The following is a 12,123-nucleotide window of genomic DNA, read 5'->3' as shown; positions in this document are numbered from 1 at the left end:
TAAGAGAACTTCAACTTGCCGTGAACTTTATGGAAATGAAAACCATTCATCACGCTTGGGACCATTGTTGAAGCTCAAATCTAGCTTGTATATACTTTTGGCTGTATGTAGGAAACATCTTTTTGCATGTGTTCCTCCCTCAGCCCATTATACCAATTTGAGTAAGTTCTTTCCTCTAAACTTAATTCTATCTGTTAACAGTAAAACTTGAAAAACACCCAATGTAAATACAACATCAGTACAAACCTCATAGTAGCATCAAAATTTCTCCATCAGGTTCAAAAGAATCCAAAGCGAGGGGGGGGGGGGGGGAGAAAAAACAAAGCAATTACTTGATTAGATGGAGTTTCTGGCCACCAAATTGATGAATAATCAACAGCCACGACCATTATTTCAAAATCTCATTCCTGTTGACCCCACTGGGTGAGCTTGGCAATTTTTCAAACACTTAAATTGAGAAAATGTGGATCTCACGCATCAACCCCACTACTGATTTGGTGGATTGATTGAGGCGTGTGATACTCAATAACATGCCAATGGCCAATCCTACTGAGCCGACAATGTTTAATGTACCAAATTTTGAGTTAAATTCAATTGAATTTTGAGTATATGGGGTTGCAATCTGATAAAAAAAAATTTAGTAGTAAAAACCATAAGGAAAACCAAAAAGATTCACGTTTCTTAACAACTGATGTGACAACTCACTTCCCTTCATGTATAAGGCCTTTTGCTGCTATGTCTTTTAATCTAAATTAAAGTTTAACCGAAAGATTTATTAAAATATTGCATTTTCAAAAACTTATTAAAAAAAATTAACATTAGATAAATTCATAATACATACAAAAACCAATATGAAACCAATCTTAAACATAATTTTAAATCAAATTTAAAAACACATTCTACTAATTACAATTTTGATCATAACCTATTTATATTTAGAAACACATCCTACAATTATATGTTCTAATTCCAATCAAATTTGGCGTTCTGATTACATGGTGCATGCGGAAAAAAACTAACTGTTGATTACATGGTGTGTGAAAAAACAAAAGCGAACCATAATCTTCAACCTAACCTGCCTTCTGCTTTTCATCGTTCTCCTTTTGCTTCTAATTAGAATTATAACGGTTCTCCTTCCCATCACCAGCTAAAATGTTTTGAAGTAAGCCAAAATTCAAGGTTTCTATTTGACAAATGCCCACTAAGCACTTACTTTTAGTCTTCCTAATCATCTTCTTCGTCCTTGTGGAAGCATTATACCAGCAAAAACTGGATCCACCAAACTTACACAAAACCTCTTCCGCTTTGATAAGGATAATTGAGCCTGGCATGCCATTCATAACAAATTTTCTGATCTCAAATTCTCTGATCCATGAGTTTTTCTTTTGCATCCTCCACACTTGAACGCCTTGCATCACTTGGGAATGAGTTGTTGTTGTTGGTAGGTTGACGTAAATAATGGCATAAACAATGCCATTAGATTGTAGTATTCGCGAGCGGGAAGAGCTTGGGCCACGTCCAGCTTTCAAGACAGCACTCAATTCAATTTTTTCAGTTTCAACATCGAGAGCATAGATGGCATAGTCATTTGGTTTATTTTTTACTTTTCCCACAAAATAGATGACTCCATCCATGTAAATACCACCATCGTCAATGAGATAAGGTAGGGAATGAAGTTGCCTCCATTTGTTTCTACCAAAGTCAAAAACATCTATTATGGTAATAGGTCGTTGTCTGATAGATTCTTGTTGTGTCCTACACATAATCAAATCTGAACGAGTAGCTCTAAATAATTTGTATTCCTTTGTTGAAGGAATGCAACCTAAACCAAAGTGGTAAATATCACAAAATATTTTAGGAACATGGTGAAACTCATTAGTGGTGGGATTAAATATGCCATGACACACTGTGTTAAGTTTGCTTTTGCAAACAAACAGTAGGCCATTGCAGTAACACATCATTGTGACCCTGGACCAGTCCCCGTCGTCGAAGGGTACCGAAAAGGCAGATTTACTTCCTTCCAATTCAAAAAAATCCAAATATACATCCAAGCGTTTGGTAGGATCAGAACGGAAACAATACATCCTAGCATTGCATAGCCAACTACTTCTAGGATTGGGGACTACATCAGAGACAGAGAGAAGGAAATCATTGTTGAGTTTATAAGAGTGAGCATAATCTAAAACCATAGCATTCCAAGTTTTACAAACAAGTCTGCATACTCTCAAATTGGAGATAATGAGTTTAGAGAAGATTGAGATAGCAATATCCGTTGGAAGCCCCTCTCCCCAAGTCATTGTGTCCATGGAAGAAGTTAGGATTTTGTTTTGTGGGTGATTGAATAATTATGATATGAATCCCTTCACGATGTTATTTAAATACTGAGTTTGGGAGAAATATCCACTTTGTTAGTTGGATTTATTTATTTTTCCCTAAATCTTATCCTCACTTTTGTTATATTTGATTGATGTTAGATTTTATTTTATTATTGTTATGTTTATTTCCGATTACGCTAAGGTAATTGAGTGAGATATTTGTATTAGAGGATACAAATTTAAAGGATTTTTCTAAGAACAATCATTTTAAAAAAAAACACTAACTGATTACAATATTTTAGAGGTGAAATTATAAAAACGGCATAAAAAATATCCCAAATCTTTAAAGTTTAAAAAATGTTATTCAATTTTCGAAAATGATTAAAAAATTACTCTTACCGATAATTTTGGAGGAAAATTGTTAAACTTTTGTTCAAAAAAAAAAAAATAACCATAAAAAAAGTTTCAAAAATACCACTCAGCTTAGAAAAAATATTAAGAAATACTCTTGCAAATATTAAACCAACGTTTTCACCCACTAAAATCAAAATCAAAATTTAATGTTTATTTATTTATTTATTCTTTTTTGTGATTTGAATTTTTTTTTATATCGATTCATCTCTTTCTATTGATATCTAAAAAAATGTGCCAGTGTTATAAAATGGTGATAAAACTCCTTTGATTCTTTCTTTATCAGAAACGAAGTGTAAAGAAGAGTTGAGAAATAGGGTGAAAATTTGGTGTAATTTTGATGGTTGCTTGAGGGTTAGGAGGGAAGGTGGTAAGGGAGAGGGTTGTGTCTTTTATGGCAAAAGAAAGTATTAGTTGATATCTTTTTGTCTTCTTCCCCAGAATCATATTGATGCAAATGTTAAATGGAGTAGGAAGATTTGGCATTTTACTTGGGATTTATGATTTACGTGGTTGATGTTCCTTGGCTTGTAGAGGGCGACTTTAACAAAATTTGTTAGGATCATTCAGAAGAATATGAGGGCTCTTAATCATTTGTTGCTTGTATAAATGTAAGGAGTAATTACATCACTTCTCACTTCTCTTATTTACTTGTATAGGTTTGTGAATTTATCTTCTCATTATTCTCACCTAAATCATTCAGTATTATTTAATCAATAAAAATATTTTTCACATGGTATCAAAGCAAAGTCTTGACCTAGCAGCTAGACATTGTCGACCACCATTTGCAACTAAGATCCATACGACCACATTGACAACTCTTAAACTCCACTTGACTTGCTTTGAGATTTAGACTCTCCTAGATCTCCTCCGCTTCAACCACTTTGCTCCCACGATCTTTTTTTGCACCTTCCTCTAGGACCTTGCAACCGAGATCCGCTCCGTGAATTTGCTCAATCTTCTTCATCAATCAAATAGGATGTTGCTATGTTCACTTCCTGACATTCAGGCCTAACTGGGGTATAATCCATCGTTGACAAAGTGGTATGTTCAGAGTTACATCATCTGGCGTGGTCAAGGCCGTGGCTAAATTTGCCAATGCATCCGCTCTCTTATTTTCTACTCTATGGACATGTTCTAACATCACATTATCAAACTTTTCCATCAATTATGATTATCAAAGCCGAAGAGATTTTGTGTAAGTTTAGTGGAAACTTCTTTTGCTTGTATAATAGTTCCACAGGGAGGAAGAAGATCATTACTCAGACTCAAAGGAAGTGCTTAATGGGCATTTGTCAAATAGAAACCTTGAACTTTGGCTTACTTAGAAACATTTTGGCTTGTGATGAGAAGGAAAACCAGAACCAAGGAGACAGATGAAAAGCAGAAGCAGGTTGCTGAGAAACATATTGAAATTTGAAGATTATGATTCTTTTTGTTTTTGGCTTTTGTTTTTTCCCACACCATATGATATCTTAGTTCAAGTATTTACAACAAGAGAACAAACAAATAAAAATTATATGTTTCTATTATACTTATTTCAAAATAAAAATAAATAAATAATTCTTTTAAACATCTAACTTGTTTAGAAGCTAGCTAAGTCCATCATTCTAAAATTGATTTTTAAACCATCAAATATCAAACTTTAGATTTTAATAGTAATTTTCATATATTTATATTGATTTTTAATTATCAAGTTTAATTCCAAAAATTAATTTGTAGTTACTCCATTACTTAAAAAGATAATTATGATAAATATCTAGTTGATATTTTGTGTAGGATAGAAGTTCCATAGGCATAATTGAGATATATTTTATTTAAGTTTTATAATTTTTTAAAGTATCTTTTCAATTTACTTTTTTATAATTTTGATACGTATTTTTTTTTATAACAATTTTAGATATAATAATTAAGTGTATATCACAATTTCAAAATAATTGTAAATATACTATCATTGGGTAAATTTTGACATACTTTTTACATTGGTAATTTCTTTAAATATATCATTTTAGAATATTAATGAAGATATTATAAAATACTACAAAATTGTCAAATTATGCAAGTAGAAATGTAAAATATTTTCAACATTTTTGTCATTCTATCAATATTTAGATGACAACATCTATGTTTGTATCTTTGTACATCACATCTTTAATCATGAAATAATAGAAAAATATGTAAACGTGGAAATTTAATTTTCCAAATTTATAAAGAAAATATTAGCATATTAATTAGATTTTATAAAATTACAAAAAAAAAAAACAATAATCATAAAGAAATTAGAATTTAATAAATAAATATATAAGATACATCAATTTAAAAATAGACATTGTTAGTTGTTGAGATTCAATGAATGATTCTAATGTTAAAAACAAAAAAGAGATAAAGATGGAGAGTGATGTGAATGTATAAATGTGAAAGAGAAAGAAACAACGATAGGATTAATTTGATGAAAATGGAATTTGAAGGGATGTGGATGAGAATTCGAAGAGTGGTTGAAAAAGACAGCAATAAATGAACTAAAAAGTACTTGCAATAAAATGGTGGAATGAACCTTTTTCATATTATATCGATGTCCATAAAAATAATAAAGTTTCGATTTTATTAAAATATTGATATAATTAGTTAATGAGACTTTGAAGCAAAAATTTTGAAAGATGAAAAAATAATATCAAATATTAGAAAGTGATTATAAAATAAAAAAGAACATGAAGTGGTTATAAAAATGAAAAATCACAGCATTATACTAACATAACATAATAAAAATAGAAAAATGAAAAAGAAATAAGAAGAAAACTCCACTGACATTAATTCAAATTTAAAGTTAAATGATGTGAAAACTAATGAATTAATTATAAGTGGTTTCTTGAAGATAAAAGAATTTGAATGGTAAAAGAGAATAAATTTTCGCTTGCAATGATAATGGTTGTGTTGTATTGATCTTTGTCAGTAGGTGTCTTTGATAAAGAGAATGTTTCCATATTCCATTCCACCTTTTTAAGAAGTTGGCAACATAAAACACCAAAGGTCTGTTTTCCCTCTTTAGATCACAACTACCTTAAAAGAAAAGGTTACATAATATTGCTATTTGAGGAGAGAGAGACTGGAAAATGGAATAGAGAAATTCTTTAACTCAATATATGGCAGTCAACTAAACCAAGCTTTCCTTCCATTCGTTCTTCAAAATCTGTGGAGAAAACATTGCACAGAGAAAGAAAGCAGCAAGTGTCTGTGGACTGTGTTCCCGAAGGTTGAGGTAAAGATTAAATCAAGCAAGATCAGGCATGACTTTCTTGAGGAATGTAATGGGATAAGAATCTTCTTTATTGAGTCGGTCAAATGCGACATAATTTTCCTCTTTGTTGTATACATGGCATATCGTCATGATCGTCTTCATTAATCGCCAATTCCATGAAGCCTCATTCAGATGCTACAGAATGTGTAACAAAGTGGAAGAAAAGAACTAGATTATTAGCATCAATGGGGGAAAATATATGCAATAAACAAGGCAACCATTAGATTTTGCAAGATCTGAACATCGAACTATGTACATATGCATTTGGTTTAACCCCATTACCTTTCCCCAGTTTTCTTGAAGAGACTTATGAGCTGCCCGTAAGTTGTAACTCGGTATTCTTGGAGAAATATGGTGGGGAATGTGCACATTGATGTCATGGCAGAGAATCTCGATCCTGTAGATGGGAGAGGATAAACTTAGAAGCTAAGTCAATGTGACTTATGGTAATAAATCTTAGTTAACATGAATTATCTAGCAATTTCAAGACTAGAGAATCTCATGAACAGTGCCTGAATCTTTTTCCGATGTGCCTTTTTATCGGCTTAGAGTCGAATTAAGCAAGAAAAGAGAAAAGAAAAGAAAAGGAAAAAAAGACACTGAAATGAATGATTCAGTACCATTGAGGATAAGCACAGTGAACTGTTCCATTGAGCTGTGCTTGAGCTGCGTTCCACTCTTCTGATGACTTAAACGGTATATGAGGAGCTGTGTGATGGACCATGGTGAAAGTGCTCATCTAAGAAAGAAACAAAAGGTAATTTAAATAGAAGTTAAGTTTACAAAAGCAAAACCAACAAATTTTATCTGGGACAATTTCAAAGTTATGCAGAACAAGAACAATAAATATCGTCCCTCTATGAATGAAGAAAAGTGGCACAAACATCGTATCATTGTCTCATGATCTCGAAAGCATGGTATTCACATTCTTTTATTTGCTTCAAGAATATTAGTGCAAGATGTAAGCTTCATTAAGATTGATGTTTCAACAATATCAAGATATACTTGGATACCACCGGCTAAGCTACATGGTTCATTTTCATTAAAGTCTACCCTGCCATATATCCTCTAATTCTGATTGTTAACTAGTTTCTTAATCCATTGTCACATCATGAAGAACCATGACAAATCACTATCCAACGCAGATCATCAATTGAATTGATCATAGGACTATAGAAGAAACTGTAATAAGAAGAGGCAAGCAAATGACGTTACCCAAAAGTGGTATCCCAGCCATGGCATTAACCAGAACTTGACCCATCCAAGAATCCCAGTCTTGTAGATGATCAATGGCCATCCAATAAACATAAATGCAAAAACACAAGCTAAGCTTATCTTCACTCTTTTTACTTCATTTGGTCTGAACTTCTTCAAATCAAAGTGCCACAACAACCTATCATGCATAAGAGCAAATTGGTGCATATTAATGAAACAGACAACTTGGTCAAATCACGTACAATAAATTTTCATAGAAAGTCAAACTATTCTAGCAAAGTAACCATCCAAGGTAAACTTACCAATGTGCTATAGACATCCACGGTCGAAATGGACCATAACCATATATGATTGCTTTACGCAAAAGAGGAGCTGAATCAAATTCCTCTTTCCACACAGGATGCCAAGCTGTATCTTCTTCCAGCCTATAATATGTGGATAAGAATAAAAATGAAAGGTTAGCTAAAACTAGACGATGAAAGGCATAAATCGTTAAGATGCAAGTAACAAACCAAACTTATAAAATATGGATTCCTATTTGGTCATATGTGGAGTATTTCAAACTTAATTAACACAGCAATATTTGACTCTAGGCAAAATGCAAAACATATGGAGAAATTCTGTTAACTTGATCCCAAGATACAAGGAGAACTAACCATGACAAGTAAATAAGACGTCATGTGAACAAACCTAGTACTATCGAGGTACTGATTATAAATTTATAAGTGTAAGGGAACTAATTAGACAGAAAAGTAAAAAACGTAACCCCCAGAGGGCTAGACTTTCCCAAATTCCTCACAAGGAAATCCCACAAAATTCTTCGCACCTTTCTCTCAACCCATTCCCTGAATTTATAACTAAAAACTCTAACCAGCTTACTAGCTATTTACTAATTGGCCCCTTCTAATAACCATACTAATATTCTACTAATAACCCTCATATATCTCTCATTAGGTCCCTTACAATAACACACTAACATCCATCCGTATTGTTCTGCTCATATTACTTATCAAGGCTTTTGCATTGCTTAACTAGATGCTATCCAACCTCAATAAGACATTTCTTTACATATTACTGAACAATGCTTCTGCAGGAAGATAGAGCTCACACAAGTATTTCAAAGAGAGAGAGAGATAGAGGAAAGATTATTAATACATGTTTGTCTTTGCATGATGTTGATCATGCTTAAACCGCCAAGGCTCATATGGGTATATTAGAGGCATGAAAGCCAAAGTACCCACAATGTCTTCCACTAACTTGTTCCTTGAAAATGATTTGTGAGCACAATCATGACCTATAACAAAGAACTTGAGGAGGAAAGAAACTTCAGTGGCTAGAGTTGCAAGTCTGATAAGGATGAGAAGAAGAGAAAGGGAAAGGGAAGCAACCAGAAAGAATATTGAGACTAACCCCAGTTATTGCTGTTCCAGTCCATGCCCAAGCCAAAGGTAGTAGATACCATGGAGCTTTTGCAATCATGACAAGGCCTAATGAGTAGGAAGCTACAGATACTAAAACAGATTTCCATGCTTTCACATCATTGATCTCAAACACCTTTAAAAAAATGAAAAAATAAGATATAATAAGTAAAAGAAACACGATCGTATGCATGAACTAGATAGCATCATCAAAATTTTATCTGACAGAAGAAAAGAAAATGAAACTGCCTCAAGGACAAATGTTAAACACCAGTATGTTGCAACAAAATAAAGTACCTCTTTTGGAAGGGACTCAACAACATCTTTTAACCTAACATTATCAGGAAGAGGTTCTCCAATTTGCTCAAATCCATAGCTTTCTGATAATTGTTTTCTATATTCAGCACTATCTGCTGAAGAAGATGGTGGCGCAGCTGGAACAGCAATAGCTCGTAGAATTGCAGCCCTCTTCACAGGAAGTAAATAGTTTTGTCGCTTGATTTTCTTCTGAAATAATATTTCCCCCTTCACTTGCAATATACCTGTCTATCGGAATAAGCATGTTTGAACTGTCTAAATTGATAATGGAAAATCAAAGCTATGTTGGTTCCTAGTCAATTAATTCATTTTATGGCATATCAAAATCCATGCTTAAGTTGAATGAGGATATGAAAATTTATCAATGTGATTGAAAATCTAAACTTCCAGAACGAGCTAGACTCTAAATCTATCTAATTTCCAATTTTACTCAATATTTTATTAAAAGAAACCATGTCTGAAACAGCAAGGTTTCTTCCGGAGTGACAAAGGAAATGAGATTGAATCTTCAATGAATATACTCTAACTGTGTCACACTGTAATAAGACAACCGCTAGACGATTCAGTTTATCAAGTAATTACAAATTCTTAAACAGCTTCAAATAATTCTCAAAAGGAAGATACTAAAACATACCTGGAGAACAGTGGGATGCAATTTTCTGGGTTCGAGCAAAATTATGATGGGGGCCCTGATAATCAAACCAAAATAATAAGAGAAAAGAAGAACACAAGTACAATAGCAGGGAGAGATTAAAAAGAAGAAAACATACATTGAAAAGAGCCATGGAATCTACGAGTCTGCAAGCCATTATGTGAAGAATTACTGAAATCCCAATTAAGCAGGCCCCCTTAGCTTGCTTGCTTGGGCTATTCGAATAAGAGGCAACAGAGGGGGGAAAGAGGGAAATTTCTTAATGGGTATCCCCTTAAGTATGGAAGTTTGCAATTTGAAATGGGAAATTGGGAATAAATCTTTCACCAATCGTTCTTTAAGATGTGGATAGAATCCTCTGAAAGGGGTTAGCCCTTTCGAGCTTGCGCCACTAGTGTTCAAGTAGGCGTTGTTATCACTCATTTTTTTTCTGCCCCCACAACGAAATTGTAAGCAAAAACAAAAGTTCGCCTCGTCCTGACTTGATGAAAATATTAAGGATCACTTATAGCATTCTTTCGAGTCTCAGTGTTCTATCAAATTTGGACGGTGAACTGTAAACTGAGACTAAACTAATACAACTCTCTTAGTCATGCGGTTAAGTTAATAAAATTATTAATTTAAAGTTTAAATGGATACAAATATAATGTTTAAAATTTTTTTAAATATTGATGAAAAAATATAACAATCTTAAAAATAATAATTAAATATATAACAACATTTTGACTAATATTTATATCATGGTCTATAATAGATTTAGCTAATTTTCAATCTTTTTAAAGTGTTAGTACGAGTAATTAATTATTTTGAATTTAGTTAATATATTTGTAACTATTACAATTTTAAGTTTAAATATTATTTTTAATAAATTTATTTTTCTAAAAAAATCAATTCATTTAAGAAATTTCTATAAGCATGATTTAGTTAACATGCAAGTGCAAACAAAGGTTTACATTTGCTAGCATATGGAAATTTATACTTAGATTAATAATAGCATATTATCGTGAATATTAGTGAAGGCAAAGACGTGGAAACAAAGGTTTACATTTGCTAGCATATGGAAATTTATACTTAGATTAATAATAGCATATTATCGTGAATATTAGTGAAGGCAAAGATGGGGAGGATGAAGATGCCAAAGCGGTGTATATACATTGTGTATATAGACACACTGTATATCATACAATTCATGTATATTATTTTATGATTTAAAAAAAAAATGTAGTTACACTTATCATTATAATTGTTTCAATTGAATATATATCATTTATTAAAATGATTCATGCATCAATATAATTTTCCACCTATGTAATAATTGCAATCGCTTTCTAATGAGTCATGTGGTTGCAAAGTCACACTTTACTATACAAATTTGTGATTGTAGAACGAAAAAGATACATTAAGACCTTTTCATGCTTTTGCAAAGAAAAATTTGAGTACAGCTCCCAACCTTTCATCTATTTGAAAGTGTTCATGCATAGATTACATATTTGAACCATATTTTGAAAGAACAAATAAGGATCAATAATAATTTAGATTATATTATTCATTATTCTGATTAAAAAAACTATTAATTAAGAATCAATCATAGTTAAAATTATAAATATTTAAAATTTGAGCAATTTAATTCAATTTAACCAATTAATACATACATACATCTATATCTACCAACATATTTACTTGCTTACAATTATCAAAATCATATTGTAGTCGTAATTTTATCCTACATTTTTTATATAATAATAACTAAGATTTTATTTTTTAATAATAGTCATTTGTAAAAAAAAAATCATTCTTTTGAGCATATCTAATCATTTTGTAAAAAAAAATCTTTTGAATAAAATCTCTACAAAAATTTGGTTCGAAATAAAACTCCAACATTTCTTTTTGTAGGAATTTGATCCACACCCCATACAATAAATAATTTTTTTCGAGATTTGAATCATTATTTTTTCTTTTTTTATCATTATTTCCTTTTTAAAATAAAACCTTTAGTCTTTTTCTTCTCAGTAAAAAATAGAGAGAAAGAAGGGACATAAGGAAAACGTTTTTTTTTATTTAATGTTATTATTATTATTTTATTTTTAAAAAAATATCAACTTTTGATGATAAAATTTAATCATTATTATCATTATGTTTTACTACTACTGTTTTCCTTTTTATTTATTTATTATTTTCTCCTCTTCTATTTTCTTCCCTATTTTCGTCCACCGGTTTTATATTCTTTGTTTCTTCTCCTTATCTTTAAAACTTATATGTGCTTAAATATATGTATGCATATTTTTCTTTACATTTTAGATTGAATTTATTTTGATAATATTACCATATTATTTTGCCTTTACTTAATTAATTTGATTTTATATCCTTCTTCATCTAGAAAATTTGGGAGTTTGGTTTTCTAGAATTCTTGAGGTGATGAGTCGATTCATCCCGTGTCCGAGATCGATCTTTGTGTTTGTATAATTTAGTATGATGCTTCTTTACTTTTGTTTATACTTA

At 31.5% G+C, this 12,123-nt stretch overlaps 2 protein-coding genes across 3 annotated transcripts; both read right to left on the bottom strand.

The window, feature by feature from the left end:
- Nucleotides 1–1,109: 1,109 nt before the first annotated feature.
- LOC116404149 (F-box protein At3g07870-like) lies at nucleotides 1,110–2,297 on the bottom strand. The gene has a single exon (XM_031886428.1). It carries the CDS (start codon nucleotides 2,295–2,297, stop codon nucleotides 1,110–1,112), a length of 1,188 nt encoding a protein of 395 aa, XP_031742288.1.
- Nucleotides 2,298–5,630: 3,333 nt separating this feature from the next.
- On the bottom strand, nucleotides 5,631–10,043 carry LOC101210863 (omega-6 fatty acid desaturase, chloroplastic). Of its 2 annotated transcripts, none has more exons than XM_004146637.3 (10): nucleotides 9,743–10,043; nucleotides 9,607–9,661; nucleotides 8,952–9,196; nucleotides 8,647–8,790; nucleotides 8,392–8,543; nucleotides 7,539–7,661; nucleotides 7,237–7,414; nucleotides 6,642–6,760; nucleotides 6,304–6,418; nucleotides 5,631–6,156 (listed from the first exon to the last, which is right to left on the bottom strand). In XM_004146637.3, the coding sequence occupies exons 1-10, from the start codon at nucleotides 9,779–9,781 to the stop codon at nucleotides 5,995–5,997; spliced, it is 1,332 nt and encodes a 443-aa protein (XP_004146685.1). In that variant the 5' UTR covers nucleotides 9,782–10,043; the 3' UTR covers nucleotides 5,631–5,994. The 2 variants fall into 2 exon arrangements, with proteins under 2 accessions (XP_004146685.1, XP_011655551.1); XM_011657249.2 differs by having other exon boundaries at nucleotides 8,952–9,200; nucleotides 9,743–10,039.
- Between the last annotated feature and the right edge of the window lie 2,080 nt (nucleotides 10,044–12,123).

Source organism: Cucumis sativus, chromosome 1 (assembly GCF_000004075.3).
Source record: "Cucumis sativus cultivar 9930 chromosome 1, Cucumber_9930_V3, whole genome shotgun sequence".
In the NCBI taxonomy this organism is placed as follows: domain Eukaryota; kingdom Viridiplantae; phylum Streptophyta; class Magnoliopsida; order Cucurbitales; family Cucurbitaceae; genus Cucumis; species Cucumis sativus.
This window is presented reverse-complemented; position numbering and strand designations above follow the sequence as displayed.